Source organism: Scatophagus argus, chromosome 14 (assembly GCF_020382885.2).
Source record: "Scatophagus argus isolate fScaArg1 chromosome 14, fScaArg1.pri, whole genome shotgun sequence".
NCBI lineage: Eukaryota > Metazoa > Chordata > Actinopteri > Scatophagidae > Scatophagus > Scatophagus argus.
Window position 1 is genome coordinate 19,094,577 of NC_058506.1, and position 18,033 is coordinate 19,112,609.

General features: G+C 44.3%; 1 protein-coding gene across 2 annotated transcripts; it reads left to right on the plus strand.

The window, feature by feature from the left end:
- The first annotated feature begins 50 nt into the window (after window positions 1-50).
- Window positions 51-17,801, plus strand: LOC124070927 (proline-rich protein 7). Of its 2 annotated transcripts, none has more exons than XM_046411272.1 (3): window positions 51-561; window positions 6,202-7,907; window positions 15,875-17,801. In XM_046411272.1, the coding sequence occupies exons 2-3, from the start codon at window positions 7,568-7,570 to the stop codon at window positions 16,483-16,485; spliced, it is 951 nt and encodes a 316-aa protein (XP_046267228.1). In that variant the 5' UTR covers window positions 51-561; window positions 6,202-7,567; the 3' UTR covers window positions 16,486-17,801. The 2 variants fall into 2 exon arrangements, with proteins under 2 accessions (XP_046267228.1, XP_046267229.1); XM_046411273.1 differs by having other exon boundaries at window positions 6,207-7,907.
- The last annotated feature ends 232 nt before the right edge of the window (window positions 17,802-18,033 follow it).

Sequence of the window (18,033 nt, forward strand, 5' to 3'; positions counted from 1 at the left end):
TGTATGATCTAAACATGTAGTACACTCGTCTAAATCACGTGTCACACCTAGAAGTCTCTCTGGAGGTCGTCCTTTGCCAAGTCGTGAGTTCCTGGAAAAGCCCCGCCGGCGGGTTGATTTGTATTCTCGCCTTCCAGACGGACAGACAGACAGACAGACGGACGGGCTGAGTGTCACGAAAAGCTCCTTCTGCCAGTGATGAGACAGGACGGGAGGGACTGAACGGAGGAGAGGAGGAGGAGGAGGAGGAGGGAGGAGTCAGCCTGTCAAGGTGAACCGATAAACCTCTTTTTTATTACCGTTGACGTACAAAACACGACGCGCAGCTCCCACCGCGCAGGGTGGAGAAGAGGAGCGGAGGAGTTCACATCCTCTCACTGCCGATGATCCAGCAGGAGCCGGTGGAGAGACACACACACACACACTGACAGGAAATTCACGTTGGAAAGTGTGTGTGTGTGTGTGTGTGTGTTGTTTAGCCCTCTTTTTGTTTCTTTAAAAAAATGGACCTAAAACTGAGCTGAGTGCGTCATCCGCTCGAAGACGCCAGAGGAATTAAAGGTGAGTCTTTCTTAACGAAATGTGACGTTCAGGGACCTGTGGTGTGTGTGTGTGTGTGTGGAGCGACGTTATTGTTGTCTCAGGTATTTTATTACCTGCGTCGTTCACCTTATCTCATGATCTCCGCGTAGAAACGATGTCTCACGCCGCAGACGCTCGTTTATTGTCTGGTTGCATTCAGGAGTCTTTATTGTCAGCCTCAGGATGAAAGAAAAACCTCCCGCTGCTTCCCCTCGTGGAGGAAATTAAAGAAGGGACGTTTTAATGACAGCAACGCGTCCGAGCGGTTGCGTAAGTTCAGAATCGATCAGCTGGATCGATTTGATTCAGTTTAATTCAGAGACTCGGAGCTGCTTGGGTCCCTGATGAAGAAAATAACTTACAGCTGAAGTGGGTGCAACCACATGATGATCAATCATGAAATGAAAAGAGGTACTTTTACTCAAGTACTGTGCTGAAGAACAGTATTGATATACTTGTGCTTGATTATTTCCATTTTATGCTGATTTCTACTTCAACAAAGTGCCTAAAACTGATAACATAACATAAAAAAACACCACCAACGACAACAAACTTTATATTCTGTACTAATGAGTGAGCATTATGAATATTTTTATTTTTGGTACTTTGGTTTCTGTACTTTTACTTAAAGCAACAGTTCACCCTAAAATGCAGTCATTATCTCTTCACCTCCGTGCTGTCAGGTGAAGTTTTGTTGCCCACAAAACATTTTTGGAGGTTCACAGTGAAACAGCGTTTCACACTGTCAGAAACCGCTGAAGCAGAGGGGGACTGGCTTTAAAACATAAAAACAAGCGGAAAAGAAAACCTAATATTGCTCCAAACAGCTCGTTCGGAGTAATTCAAGTTTCTAAAAGTCCAAACATCCCAGATCAATTTGAAGACATTATTTACAAGCTGAAATCTTCACTAGCTGCTAAGCCAAAAGCAAACATGTTCCTCTAGATATGATTATTGGTTACTCTTGTAACCCAGGATTCCATGAGTATAGGTCAAGCGATTTCATTTCTCTCTTTTGGGTAACTTGATACCATTGCACCACAGAAGTACCACATTTCCCTCTGAAATGTAGTGGTGTACAAGTAAATGGGGTCAGGAAAAGAAAAGACTCCAGTAAAGTATTTGTACCTGCACTGTTCATCCAACATGGAGTAAAATCCCTGTTAAACTCTGTAGCTGAAGTCCTTAAAGACTAGCTCAGCATAAGGACAAGGACACAAATAAAAAACTCATTTCCTGGAAAAAAAAGTTTGTGATCTTAAGATTTCCATCTGACACTGAGCTCATGTGATCATGTGGGGGTTTTTTGCTATGAAATGAGTGAAATTTAGAGTGAAATGTGATGACAGACGTGCTGATCTGAAACCCCAGAGGGGATGAAGAGGCCTGCTGTGGCCTGGAGAGTGTCCTTGAAGCAAAACACCGAATCCACACACGATAAGCGGCTGGATGAGGAAAAATCAACCTGAAACTTGATAGGTAGCCACAGATTTTATATCCCTTTATAAACTGCTCTTTCTGATTGCTCATATTTTGAATGTCTGCGAATTTTTACTAAGATGAAATGCTGGTTGGTAGAGTGTGATTGACAGCCTCCACACATAGCGTTTCAAACACAACAGAGTTAGTTTGAAATGCACCGCATGGGTTTGGTGTGAAATCGACTTGATGTTTTGTTTTCATTATGCACACAAGAGAGATTCATATCCAGCTGTTGGTTTCAGGCCATTCTGCTGAATGTGCCAGCAAACACAGCAGTAAAGCCCACAAAGGCAGTGACGCTGAGGTTTTGTGAGGAAGCAAATCCACTCCACACATTTGTTAGACCTCAAGGATACACAAAATGCTTTTAACACTAAAGGTTTAAGTGGAATACAGACAAAACACTTGTTTTGTCTCCACGGCGCCTTTTTGACCAAACCTCTTTCCATAGAAGTGGAAAGCGATCGATGGATCATTTTGTCCGTTGTGGGTAGACTGCAGGTGTGTTTTCAACCTTTCTCGATTTGTCCATAAAAAAGTTTTTACATTTGGAAAAGTTGGTTTACGTAAATGAAGAAATTACTCGAAACATGAGGAACTGAAAACATTAGGAGACTGTAACCTTCCTCATAAGAAACACAGTCATGTTTCCGTCATGTTTTCCACAGTTTGAGTTTCACTTTTAAAGGGACAGTTCACCCCAAAAACAAGATCAGATTTCCAAAAATCACGAGCCGGTTTTTCAAGATAATCCACAGCATCTACTCAATTACGACAGGCTACCTAACTAAGCTAACTAAGCTAACTAAACTAACATTTCAGCTCAGCTGAAGCGGACGCCAGCAAAGCTTACTTCACACCCTGCTGTGAGCCTTTCGTCCACGTGTACATACACATCTCCTTCTGCACAGTCACAAGTAAAGAAAATAGTTCCTACACAAATTGGAGAATTAGCTCCGCTTACTGCTTATGTCGACGATCCAACTCTTTAATGATCGCACATTAGCACTGGCTGGAAATGATTCTCCTTTCACTTGGCAGATTTTCTTAAGATACAGTTAAAATTTGCACTACATTTGAACGTCTCTCTTTTTTGCCCACTGTCTTATGTAACTGTCCACTGTCAGAGCACTTTGAATTGCTGTTGTTAGAGAGTGTCTTGTATCAGATTGTGGTTCATATGAAAGAAAGATGAAAAACAAAAGGAGGGCTATAAATATGTAATGTACTGTACATGTGTTTTTGTACACATGTGGGCGTGGAGGTGGAGGTCTGAGTGTTGCTGAACGCTCCTCTGACGACTGGAACAGACAGGCAGGAAGCATGGAGAGTAAACAAGGGCTCTGTTCCAGATCAGCGCTCGTACTGTAGATTGAAATATCAGCAGCTGTGCGACCCTCCGCTGATGAATCACCTTTGCTGAACAATTTCAAATTACAGTAGACACAGGGGTGTGACTCCCAAAGGTGACGTGGAGGTGGAAGATGCGAAAACATGACATGAACGCTGAGGCTCCACTCGTGCTATAAATTCAACTTATCCTGTCCAATTAAAAATGAAAAACACACTCCTCAGAACTCATCACTTTCAATTCCAAGACGGCAGAGGTGTCACTGCTCTCAGAGGACTCATATCTGGTCTTCAGATGAGTCTGAGTGGTGACAGCATGAGATGTTAAAGGAACAGGATCTGAGAGTATTTCAAAGCGATGGTGATTCCATCATGAGCCATTCAAACAGCACAGGGTGAAATATTACATTCATAATCTCACCCGCTTTCCAAAAACAAACAAATCCTTCTGTTTTTTCCCCCTCATTTTGCTGACAGTTTGAAGATGACCAGTGGCTAATATTGTTTATTTGTTTGTTTGTTTAAACCTTGTATGATCACCTGCAGGCTCGTTACATGACAGCAGCTGATGACCACCAAAAAACAGATGATAAACAAGAGCGAAAGCTAATACTGATGTTAGCTTTTTGGAGAAGCTAACGTGTACCATTTCATGCGACTGGTGCAGCTTGTTGTGGCTCATTTGGATAGTATTTGCACTGATGTTAGCCTTCTGCCATTAAACTTCCCTGTCTGTGTATTAAAGGGTTTATCTTCTCCACAGACACGATTAATGCTCCTGACTTATTGAAACTAAAACTGAATCCATCACGGAAAGCTAACCTGACAGCGACAAGTGAACTGAGACAGCCAGCGAGTGCTGATCGAACAGTCGAGTTTCTAGTCAGAAGTTAAACTACGAGGTCTGAGATGAAGCGGTTCTGCCTTCCTCTCTTTGAAACTGAAGATGAGACAAGTAGATAAGAAATAGAAAATAAATCACACTAACTTTGATTATGACTTAACTTTCCATCTAGCGCCATCGTCAGGCCAAAATAACCATTTGTCCTGCAAAACTGACGATATTCACATCAGACTCATCTGTCCTTTGTGTTTAGAGGCTAGAATAAAATTATGGACACGGTCCACATTGTAGCAGGATCAGAGATCACAACTAGAAATAATATGAAATTATCTGTCAGCAGAAATCTTCAGACAGAGTTTCTGGGTGTCAGATCTCCAGATGGAGGTCTGCAGTCTAATTAAAGCCAGTCTGTCAGGGGTCGCTGACACGAAGTCCTGCAGACCTTCTGTTCTCCTCCACCGGCTCTCGTCTGATTTTTCTGCAACTTTGAGGGAAGAGGAGTGTCTGCATTGTCTTTAGGAGTGACATGTTTACTTGTTCTCCTCACTGCAGCGAAGAAAAAAAAACAACAACACCACAATCACTTTGCACGCTCAGTTTTGGTTCAGCTAAAATTTCTGCAGACATCAGCTGCTAATCAAGATGCAGAAATCCTGCACAGATTGGACCAAATTAAGAGAAGCGGTTTGTGTGTGTGATTATTCTGCTGCGGTTTTAACACAAAATTATTCATGTTTTCAGTTTTTCCTTCAGCGAATTAATGCTTTTTAGGAAAACGCACACAAACGCAGTAGAAGGAAACTGCATCATTCTGTCAGATTACTGAGTGTATGTACTGCTGTATGTACAGCTGGAGGAAAAATAAAGTACTCACATGATTTATTTTAGTAATAATACAGTGTAGAAATGCTGATACAAGTACCTGTATTCAAAAGAACTGTGGATTTGGACAATAAGGACTGAAGGACCACACATCACAAAATGCCCAATAAGTACATGTGCTTGAGGCACAAACTTAGGAAGAAACAACGTGACCACAGGGCCACTGTGACACTCTGAGACGGCCTTGTGGAGCGAACAACCCTCCACCACTGACCCAAACCAGACACTGAAAAACACCTTTAAAAAGGCCAAATCCATTGGACTGATTAACACGAACACAAAAACACAAAGATAAACAGAGCAAAATCAAGTCCACTGAAAAGAAACAAATCACAGCCATAGAGACATCAAGACCAGCAGCCCAGCTCAGGAACAGGAGCTTTTAAAACTTCTCTCCCAGTTCAGGTGCACCTCATTGAGCAATCAGGATGTAGAGCACCTGAGCAAAGGTAGAGAGGACAGGAGGGGAGAAGGGACAAACAGTGCAGGGAACACATACAGCCGTAACTCCTCACAGAGGACTCGATGGGTCAACATGTTTTCTGTTTCCTACCGAACGCCAGGCCTCTTTTAAGTCTGGCAACGACGAACGAATCTTTGGTTTTTCTGATGATTTTGTCATTCGAGTTTGTTCTGAAGGACTTTCTTCAATGACCCATTTTATTGTTTAATCTGGAAACCTTTTTCTGAATCATCCCTAACTGAAACATTCTGATTGCTGTAGAGCTTGTGGTAAAGCAGTGCAGGAACGAATATTTCATCGATTTGAACAAAAATAGGGAATAACGTGTCATGTTTTTTGAGCCTTCTGTAACATTTTTAGTGCCTTCATTACATCAGTGTGAATATTTTCTGTGCGAGCTGCTCTCTGAAGTGTGAAACTGATACTCACCCCCTGAGGTCAGCGTCATAATCCTGCCTGAACAGCTGAGATTTATGAGCATGCGACCTCTGCGCTGTTTTTACTGCTGCGAGTTCTCACTGTGTCGAAAATATTGTCTGAATTTGTCCTCTGATAATCAGGCACAATGGTCTCGTCTGCTCCTCGTGTGTCTTTGTAGAGCAGCGTGAGGCTGAGGAGTCCCGCTGGGATCTGAGAGGGAGGAATTCGGCATCCGGGAGGTACAGACGGACCCCCGACTCCGGTCCCCCGCAGCCCTGAAGGGACCAGGTGGACGAACCCGTCTGACAGGAATTCCTGCATCACCTCTGATGGTCTGATTGGACGTCCTGTCAGTTGTTCTGACCCACAGACCTTTTGTTTCCTCTTTTCTCTCTTGGACTTGGAAAAAAAAAAAAAGGTGATGATGCCAGTGCAACTTTATTTTCTGTCAGAAAAGATGGAGAAATTTCAAGTCCGGCAGCGTCGCTAAAACTGGGAGGATTATTGAGAGGAATCTAGTGGATGATGTTGGATGTTTACTGCTGCTGAGACCGCTGTGAAGGTGCACAGTTCAGATGTGGTCTGGGAGATTCGGACATGTTTCCATGTAAATGAAGAGCGCTGCAGAGGAGCTGATCTCAGAAACATCTGGACGGATACAGAAAGATCAGATTTCCTTCTCCTTAACTCCAGTTACCAGATTTTTGATCTTTCTTTTGCACCATGAAAGATTTCCTTTCATTTTTAGTGAATGTGCTTGGTGGTACAGTGCTTACATAATTTGCACCCAAGTCAGATTTTTTTTTTTTTTACTCCCAGTTTCTGCTGTTACATCTTAAACAGGTAACGTCCTGTGACTTAAATTCATTTAAAAAAAGTGCACACAGTCGGTTGTGATGGGACTAACGAAGCGCCGACGCCAGTGTTACCACAGCAGTTAGCCTCATCGTTAAGTTTTCACATTCAGGTCCTTTGTGCAGCTTCAAGGAAAACATTTTAATTATATGGTTAATGTTTGTGATTGCACATTTTATTGAGGATGCTGCTTTTTAATTGACAGACAGACCTGATACACAAACATAACAGACTAACTGCAGAACGTCTCGTATTCAGACATGTGACCCTTCCAGAAAGGATGCAGATTCTTCTGAATTTTATTGGATTTCCTGTCTGTGTGGACAGTTTTTTAATTTCTTCAGCCGACTCTAAGGATACCATTTTCCTTCGATTTCAACAAGAAAGCAGGAGACATTTTAATGTGTGAATCTTGTGAAGTATTGAGTGAAAGAGCTGCCATCCTGAAGCAAACCTACCACAGTTACTGCCTTCAGAAATCAAAGTTTCTAATTTTTTTTTTTTTTTTTGTTTATTCTGAAGGATGTTGGAACTTTTACTGACTTAAATTTATCACTTGCTTTTAGTCTTTCAGTTCCCAACTAGGATTTCGTCCTACATGCTCATCAGCACTTTCGGTGACATTTTTTTTAATCTGAAGTCACCTCTTCCTGCCTCGCGGGGAACTCTCAGCCCGTCCCGTCACCGCCATGGTGATGTCGCAGGGCACCTACACCTTCCTGGCCTGTTTCGCCGGCTTCTGGTTGGTCTGGGCCGTCATCGTCATGCTCTGCTGCTTCTGCAGCTTCCTGCAGCGCCGGTTGAAGCGCCGCCACGAGGAGAGGCTACGGGAGCAATGTCTGCGGTCTGTAGAGATGGAGCCGCTCAGCTGTCATCCCGCGGGATACCCTCCTGTTCCTCCTCCTCCTCCACCGCCTTCACAGCTGCCCAGGGAGCCTCCACAGTTCTGCCCTCCTCAAACCCTGTCGCCGCCTCTTCCTCTGCAGGTTCCTCATCCTCTGCCACAAGCAAACTGGATCAGCATGCCAGGTAAATATTTGGGAACAATGATGGATGGTCTGCTCTCTGAGAGCCTGAGGGTCTGGGAGGCAGTTGGGGGCAATTAAAGGTTTGGAGGGAGGATTTTAAAAGGTGAAACACATCAAGTTCCAACTTATAGACACGCCACATTTTGTATCCTTAAGCAACTACATACAGCTGAGGATTCATGAAATCACAGAGCGTTTAACCATCCATCCATCTCCTATACCGCTTTATCCGTCAGGGTCACGGGGGGGCTGGAGCCTATCCCAGCTGACTACGGGCAAGGGTTCGCCCTGGACTGGTCGTCAGTCAGTCACTGGGATTACACACAAAGACAGACAACCACACATGCACACACACTGACATCTAGGAACAATGTAGAGTAGCCAGTTGAGCTAATGTGCATGTTTTTGGGACCATGGGAGGGAAGCCAGAGTACCCGGAGAAAACCCACGCAGGCACAGGGAGAACATGCAAAGTCCACACAGAAGGGCCCAGACCGGGATTCGAACCTGGAACCCTCTTGACATGAGCCAACAGTGGTAACCACTGCACTGTCGTGCCACCCCACAGCATTTCTGTGATAATCATGTTGATTGTATTTGTTGTTTCCAGTAACTAAACATAAATCCAACATGTATGTTGTGTTTCTGAAATAAATTAATTGAAGATTTAAATTAAAATTAAGTTTAGAGTCTACCTGAGACGACCTACAGCAGCGATTCCCATACTCGAACAAGCTAACGAGTGGCTGCTGTCTGACTCTGGTGCATGAACCTGCATGAGCCCTGAATCCTCATCCGTCTGCAGTTTGGGTGTGGAGTGCAGAAAGGTTGTTTCCATTTCTGGCATCTTGTCAACATATAAAAAGCCAGTAGGCGAGAGGTTTAGTGACTGTCGGCGTGAGGCGGTGGCTGTTTCCTGGGTTTTATGTGCTGCTGGTGTTAGGAGTGAAGATTCTGCATTTACTTGCTGATTCAGGTCACTTCAAGTTAAAAACACTTGTCATGACTTCATCCTGTGTTTTTTGTTCTTTTCGTTGTTCGGAGCTGCCCACCAGCAGATTCAGCCGTCTTTGGCTTTAAGCTTTCCGATGGATGGTGCATGAAACAGCCGAGTGTTTTCCTCTCTTTGCCTTTCTTCAAACTTTAGCAGTCAGCATTCAAAATGTCAGCCGCTGCATCCATTAGTCTCAACAGCAAACTCTCCTCTGGAGCAGAGCATTAATCACTTCTCTACTGCTGAGTGTCAGTTCACCAACAAATACCAAACATGTCCCACCTTATTTGCTCTTTACTGACTGACCATAAGCATATTTCATTCATAACTGGACTCATTGCTACATCAAGTAAAACAGAGAAGAAACACGTGAACTCACAGCGCTCACATATGCGAGCAGTTCAGATGCAGACAGAGAAGCAGAGGACAGGAGGAGGATCACATTATGCGCTGTGTCAGATTATTTTAGACTCCTCAGTTCCCAGCTTCCACCTCCCTCCTTCCCTCCCAGCGTTCACGGTGACAGCTGCCGCTGAGACGTGGGTGGTGACTGTGGAGGCCGAGCGGTGACGGAGCGAGCAACAACACGGCCGGCCTAAACTAAAAAAGAGACAGAAAGGCGAGAAGAAAGAGACGATCAGAGGCCGAGCGTAGAGTCAGCGTTAGCTGGGCGACAGACGGTGGGGTGGGGGGGCTTTCTGCTCAGGTCTCCGTCTTGAGTTCCTCATGTGATTCCAGAAACAGATACTGACCGCCGCTCACGTGCCCGTAAAGCGTTTCAGTCAGCCAAAGCTAATCTGAGGCGTCAGTTAGCCGAAAGCCGAGGCTTGTGTGAAAATGCTCTAAAGTGTTGGGACCGCTGAGATGATTCATCATTCTTAAATTTTTGTTTTTGGAAAACATTTCGTCGTGAAGTAAACCCAGATTCCAGTGAAGTTTTGATGCTGTTCAAAAAAGAAACAGAATCACCTGCAAGCAGACTGTTTTGGTGATGGTTCAGACATCTGGAAGCAGATTCAGTGAGTTTGAAGGCTGTTTTTAATCAACACTCTGCCTCACTGCTGCACTCACTTCACAGTGCTTTGCTCAAGAGCACCTCAGCTGTTTCCTATTTGCAGTCCTTTGCAGTCCTCAATGCTCCTTTTTTCTCACCTCACTTGCCCATCGTTCCTCAGACCAAAGTTACTGTGTACAACATTTTTTATGGAAATTCATTCATGAGTTTTGGGCTCATTCTGCTTCACCCTCTTGGCAGATGCAAAGACGAGGCAACTTTCCTTTTCAGGAGTTCAAGCTCCAACTTAAAGAGCTAGAAAAGCACTTTCACAAGCCTCTTAAATTGTAAAGATGTCTGACATGGGGAAAAAAAAAGAAAAGTGCAACTGCAGTGAGTGCATTGTTGTCGGCGCTGAGCAGGATTAAGTCAAAGCACATGCATCTCATATGTCAGTGAAGGAGGCGATGAAACAAACTGTGAGTGTCTCTTGAGCATCAGTATGTACAGAAGACTGCTGTTTGCAACAGCTTTTTGTCTCACGTCTCCAGTTTTTGTAATCGCTGCACTGAAAGAGTAAAAGAGCATCAAGCTGCTGTCAAAGATGGTTAATGAGTGCAGACAGACAGTGAGGGATAAAACAAAAGGTTGCTGGAGTGTCAGTCACAAAGCAGACTGATGAAGAGGTTCAGTATCCAGGCAGCAGCAGAGCTAAAAGAGAAGCAGGTGCCGACCAGCTGAGTTCAGTGGAGGACGGAGAGAAAAACCAGGAGCTGCTTCGCCGAGGCAGAGAGACTCATTTGACTCAAAAACAGCCAACCAAGAAGAACTAGAGACAGATGGGCGTTAATTTATATTGTTAATGTTCAGTTATTTTGGAAACCTTCTCTGAGAGACTGCAGATTGTGCTGCCGCTCAGTCGTTTTCTATTAAACAGGGAGGCATTTCAGTTATTTGGCCTCATCTCGTGGATGTAAATGAACAAATTAATAGACACGTGAGTCAGTGTAACTCAGCACAACTCAGCAAACTGCCTCCAAAATGATCGCACCGCTGAAATCAACACGTCTCTAAAACAGTTTCAACAAAACGGAACTTTAAAACCTTCACGGAGGGCCGATTTATTGCAGGACTGTTGTATCAGCCCACATTATTTTTTATTTTTATTTTTTTTTAGATATTTTAGTGTGAACCAAAGTGTTGGACCCACTGACATCCACATCTTAACAGCCCTGCTCTCAAAGTGGCTTCATTCCTCAGTTGAAAGCTAAAGGTCGTGATTCGGTCCAGCAGAGAGGAGTAGATGCTGACGGCAAAAGATCTGAAACTGTGACAGGAGTTTGGCTCCAGAAACAGATTTCATGCATCGCTCATCTGTCATCCCACACGGCCAGCATGTCTTCCTCCGACAGGCTTTTGTATCCGAGTCTTGACCCGCACCGGACGTTCACACCGGAAGCAGATCCGATGAGTCGCCCGGTTCAGACCAGCGGTGGGTGATGATCCCTTCTCTGCAGAGTGTCGAAACCAAAATGAGTTTCTTCTCTCGGTTTTGCCTCAGTCATATAGCAACCGTGACGGTAAAACGACACGTGAACTGAGATTTCCCGGTTGATCTGCTTAGAGAGGAGAGGAGTGAGACGAGGAGATTAGACATGAGAGGATACACGAGGGAGAAAGAGGCCTAAAGAAAATAGAGATGGAAAAGAGAATGTGAGAGAGAGTAGATGAAATGAGATGAGATGCAACACAAACTGAGATGAGGTTAGACGAGAAATGAAAAGAAAGATGTGGAGACAAGAGGAGATGAGGAACGAGATGAGGTTACCAGAGAGGAGATATGACACCATGAGATGAGTGGAGAAAGAGAAGAGACATGGTATTTTATTAAAGACGAGGAGAAGCATGAGGTGAAATGTGAGCTATAAGATGTTAGCGATGAGAAACGGGGAACTGAAATGATGAGAAGAAGCATGAGACAAGAAAGACAAGGAGATGAGGTGAAGTGAGGTGAGAGGAGATTAGGTGAGGAGAGGAAAGACGTGAGGTAAATCCTGAGCATCTAAAAACCAGTGAAATGAAGCACACGCGCTGTTTCCCTTCAGTCGTGTTAATCCTGTAAGTCAACGCGGCAACTACGATCGCAGTGTTTTCTCCAGCGGCTGTCACAGATTGTACACTCAGCGCCGTGTTTGTAATGTAATAACTGCATCGCACGTAGCTCAGAGAATTGGCTGCCGCTTCAGACGAAAGCCCTCCCAGTAGAAACATCAGTCCGCTGTGTTCGTGCTCACATCGTTTAATGTATTTAAAGCTGTCCTTTTAAAGCAGCTGGCAGCATTGTTTACAGCACGCAGATCGACTGGGGGGACTTTAGACAGATCTGAGAAACAATGAGAGTCTGATCCTGTAGGTATCTGAGAGCCTCGTCGGAGGAGGGATGGATTTTGGCCAGGTGTGCTCAACACAAACGCACACACATTTGCATCTATAAATACATGCGGCACCAAGGCAACAGTTCAACAAACAGCTGTTGATTCACACCACCTTGATTTCCTGTTGCTGTGGCTGTGAACAGGTTCAAGCTGAGCTATATGATGTGGCTCGCTGGTGTCACAGCAAACTTGAACAGCAACGTGTGTCGTCAAAGCAGCCGCAGTCAGGAACGCTGACAGGAAACTACGGGAGGCTGCAGCCATTTTATCCAGGAGGTTCGCACAGCGGAGGATGCAGTCAGACTCCAGTCAGCCGCGACATTAAAGCCTCCTGCTTAATATTTTGTAGGTCTACCAAAACAGTTCTGACCTGTCGGGTGACACAGGACCTCTGCGGGTATTTTGTGGTCATCAGAATGTTGTGTCCTGTGCACTGAGCGTGAGGCCTCAGGGGTGGGAGGTGACCTACAGGTTGTCGATCAGGTTGGGCTTTGCAGAGTCTGCAGGCCGCTTTTGTGGTCCTTGAGACATTCCTGAGCTGTTTTCGAAATGTGACGGGGTACATTGACCAGCAGGGGGGGTGGGAGGGGGCTGGTGTTGATGGGAAGAGCTCTTACCATGGGGAGGGGTGGGTGTATTTGCTCTGCAATGTTTAGGTGGGTGAGGTGTGTCAGAGAACATCCACACGATGGCCAGAATCCAACGTTTCCCAGCAGAACACTGCAGTGTAAACAGCTGATTCATTTTATTCACTTCACCCGTCAGTGACGTTAATGTTGGTCACTGATAAGCGTAGACAGAGTTAAGTTAGGCAGCACAGTGGACCACATGGCAAGCAAATTATTTGTTTTAACTCTCAAAGTGTTAGCATCCGGGCTGCCTTAAAACAAAGCTGAAGCCGTGATTCAAAGCAAAACTACTTTTCTAGATGAAAATGCTTTGTCTGCGGTTCAGTCAACACTCACAGTCAGTGGGTCACGCAGGCTAATGAAGCGCAGGGCCACCAGCTCAAAGGGCACTTTTTCATGTTTTATCCACCAGTGTGATGGTCAGAACATGGGAAGAAAAGAAGAAAGATAAATACAAATAAATACACTGACTTGTGCCCAGTCAAGCTGCTCATCTCGCCCAGTGGCAAACAGAACAGCAAAGTGAAGCTCATGAGGAACTAATAAATTATGTTTTAATTTTTTAAAAATTTGATGAAGTTTGAAGTTTAAGCAAAGAAAGTTTTCTATTTCCACTTTTAAACGACAAACATCACCAGCTTTTGCTAATTAACAGTAACATTAATTCTGAGAGTAACTTTGACGGCAAGACAGAATAAAACTTGTGTGTGGTCCAGTTTACTCTGGTTTACTCAGCCAAAGATTGTTTATGAGGTAAGAGAAGCATCAGTGTATCCACGAGCATTTCAGCAGAGTGAGACCTCTTCATATTAAATTCAGCGGTTGCGTTCTCTGATTTAATATTTCATTCATCATCTTAAAGAATATAAATCATTTTTTCATGGATATAAAAGTTGAATTTTAGTGTGCAAACTTTCTCTTTTCTCCAAAAGAGCCTGTGAAGCTGAGAAGACGAGTTCCTGTTAATATTTCAGGTCCAGTGAAGTCTTTCTCTGAAAGCAGGAGCATTTGTGCAGCATTTCGACATATCGATCACAATCTGGGCAGATTCATCAGTCTGGAAATAGAAACTGTGTTCAGTTGTTCCAAAAAGACTGATGTTTGCAGCCTTAGGCTGTTTTATCAGGCCAGAAATCTTTTCCTTTATACTGACAAAACATTGAAATATAGACTCCACCATCTTACATTATGCCCACGGGCTCCCTGTCAGGTCAGATGTATTTTAGAAATGCTGCAGGAGTGAGCTTGTTGTTTTGCTTTTTCCCAGTCATACTTTTGTATCTTGTTTTTTAGCAGTTAAGCTAACACATTCTGCTGTTTTTTTGTTTTTATTTAATGCCACCCAGAAGAAAATGTCAAACTAATTTGTATCACGTAACAGATGTCATCATTCTCTAACCGTACCACACCTGAAGCTTAATGATTTAGAGCTTCGTTTTGTGTTCAACCACAATGATGGGAAATTGACTCTGTTGGAAGAAAAGAAAACTTGACTGAAGCCTGATGGCTATGATTCATGTCTCAGCATTCACTAAAAGCTTAAAAGAAAGAAAAAACTTGTGCAGGTGTTTTGACGCTGAACTTGTCTGAATCAGTCTGAACATTTCTCTGGCTGTAAATATAAACAGGGTTTGGTTCCTTCTGGGTAATTAGCAGCAGGTGTGAACGATCCAATCTCGTCAGGGCTTTCATTTGACTGCTGTGCTCACAAAGTGCAGATCCGTCATGAAATGTGTCACCGACAGATTTCAGAGAACCTGCAGAAAATTTCGACATTCTCACAACTTTGTCTCCTACAAACGCTTACATGCAACTAATTTGCAACAGAAAATATTTTTTGAAAGAAATTTAATGCAGACAAGATTACTTTTTTGTTTTCTGTCAAGTGAAATAATTTTTTTAAGCCTGTTCTGTGAATCACTTGGCCTTGAGCTTCAGCAGATTGTGTAGCTGTTGTAAACGAAGCTGAATACATTTCAGTGAAAACTATTTTCCTCATAATGTCAGACCACAACAGGCCTAAACACGATCCACGCTGAAATCCCTTCTTTATTCACTCCTCCGTACACACCAGACACTCATTAGTGAGACACAAATGGAGATTTCAGACACCTACTGTATGAATCATCATCGGCACATTTATATGTCATGTACCTGTAATTTTCACATATATAACATATATTTCATCATGGGGTTTGTCAGCAGAAAGTACTTAGCACGCTGTGGACTGTTTACCCTGATAAAACTGAACACATCCAGACTGGTCTAAATGGGAGGTTTCCCTGTTTACTGTCTGAATAAACACGAATGAATGACTGTTTGATGAAACTGTATTTTATGCGTATTTGTATCTTGTTGCGCAACGTGCTGCACTGCAGCTCCTCCAGAACGAAACGATGAAGTCATCATCAGAGGCCGAAAGATGGAGAACAAGAGCGCCTGAAATAGGAGCGAGTGATGGAGGAAATGAAAGCGTGTGAGAGAAATATTTAATGAAAGACAGAGAAACTAAAAGTGATGGTTTTTGTTCCCACAGTGGAACACATATGGGGGTTCAGTTGTGACTAGAAAATGAGGTGCCCATTTTTTTACATTAAAAGTTGTTCACCCAGCTAATACGCCAGATTGTCCAAGATTGCGTAATGACTGAAATGTGCTGCTAATGAGGACACATTCTGCACGCAACAAATTCAGCGTCAGCAGATCCAGAAACAAACAAACCCTGAAAAGAAATGCAAAGAAAACAATGCAACCGAAGTTCTCCAGACCTCTAGGGGGAGCTCTAAGTGGAGCAACTTGATTTTCAACCTCAGAGAGAAAGAGAGAGACTGTGGGAAAGTTTTACATGTGTTAAACCCGTCTGGTTTAAAATCATACCAGGATGAGTTTAATTTGCAGTATCCTCTTTTTTTCCAGACACAGATGTATTTGGGAAGCCACCCTGCTATGAGGAGGCAGTTCTGATGGAGGATCCTCCTCCACCTTACAGTGAGGTCTTGGCAGATCCGAGGGGGGGCACGTTCCTGAAGCCTGCCCCGCTCCGAACTGTGCCACCACTGCCGCAGCCGCCTCCTCCCAGGGAATACCAGGATCCTGCTCCGGTCTTCACATCTGAGACCAGCAAGCCGCCTGTGATGACTGTCTTCCCTGAGCGAGGTTACTCCTCCCTCATACGGCTGCCTTCGTCCCAGCGCTGGGACTCTTTGGGTCATCTCCTGTCCAACATGGACCTGAACCACAACAACCTCACCCCGCCGGGGGCCTGCTCCATGCAGACTGCCGCTGCAATGGCTACCATGCCCCGCCGCGAGCCCAGGACTCATCATGATGCGCTCCGAGGTGGAATACAAGGACTCCAAGGAGGCCTACAAGGACTTCGAGGAGGGACACAAGGGCTCCAAGGAGGGATACAGGAGTTCCAAGGAGGATTGCAGGGGCTTCATGGAGTCCATGGACTGAGGGGGCTGGAGCCAAGCTGTGGCCTGCCAACCGCCTTTCCCTTGCTGGGTCGGAGCACCGCCGTGTAGATGTGGACGCTCACTGGAGGAGTGTACCCAGCCAGCAAGTTGGAGGTTAATCTCTGCAGGCCCTTCGTGCAGGAGATCTGTAAAGACAGACTTCCTGTCTACGTGTTGCTCAGTGTTTACAGCAACACCGCTAGAAGTAGAGCTTTAGAGGGTTAAAGTACTGCAACGGCGTCAGGGGTTCAATTCTCCGCTCAGCTCTGTGGGCAAAGGCTGCCACTCAAAGGCTGCCAGCATCGTGGCTTTCAGCCTCATGTGTGGATAACGGAGGAGGTTACACACCATTTCAAACCAGTGCTGTCGAGTCCCAGAGGTATGCCGGTGTCATATTGGAGCAAATTGAGTCAAGGTTCTTTTGATCAGCAGAGGAGGAGAAAAACACGAAGGAGGATGAGCAACAAGCACAGCTGTTGCTCTACCTTTCATCTGCCTGTATTTTCATCTATACCTCCTCTTTTCTGTGTCACCCTCTCATTCTGTTTATCCCTCCTCTCCTCTCTCTGTGACTGAGCAACCTATTGTGCCAGTCTGCTGTTGCCATGGCTCCCGGGAACTATCTGTTGCCCACAAAGACCTCTCCTCTTTTATCTGCTCTGATTTTTCCAAGACTGTGTTCGCAGCTTGTCTCCTCTCAAGGACTGTGAGTATTAACACTTACAAAAGAACACGCGGTGACCTTCGCTGCCGCCGTGTTCGTGACGTTAGAGCACGTTTTCCCAGCTCAAACCAAAACAAAGCTGGCCAGAGAACCGAGAGTACACGGACTGCATTTTCTTACATGCTGCTTTTGTCGTTGTCGTCTTTGCTACAAACCTTTATTTGTGTCATTTATAAAAACAGTTTCTTTTTAATGTACAAATTAATCAGCATTCTTTTAAGCTTTGTGACAAATGTCTTTTTTTCCATGTTAAATAAACACATCTTCACCCGCTGGGATCCTTCCAATCATTTGTGGAGTACAGAAAAAAAGGATATACAGCTGTGATACTGTTTATCACGAATACCTGAAGTCATATCATCAATTTAGTTATTACTTGTGACAGAAGGGTCGCCGGGTCGACGGCTTGACGGCTGACATGCCCTTGAGCAAGGCGCCACCCCCCGCCCTCATATGGCAGCCCACTGCTCCTATGTGTTTCACTGCATGTTGCATGTGTGTTCAACAAGTGATGGGTCAAATGCAGAGAAGAATTTCAGTGTATGTAAAAAAAAAAATATAATGACAATAAAGTTTGAAGATTTAAAAAAAGAAGAAGAAAAGTTTAAAACTCACTACACGGCTTCAGGATTCAGCTGTAATTGCATCACATTGCCAAACTGATTTCTGTTTTTTAAAAAGTACGAACAATTCAACCTTTGGTCTTAGGTCAGAGTGTCAAGTCCCAAGTCATCATATTTCTCAGTTAGTCTAGATAGACACTTTATTGATCCAGAGGGAAATTCAATGTATGTCTCCAGTTGCATGTTGACAGCCAAGTGGGACGAATATCAACAAAGCTGAAGCGCAACACAGGATCAGTGACTTGGAAAGAAATCAAAGAATTCATCAGA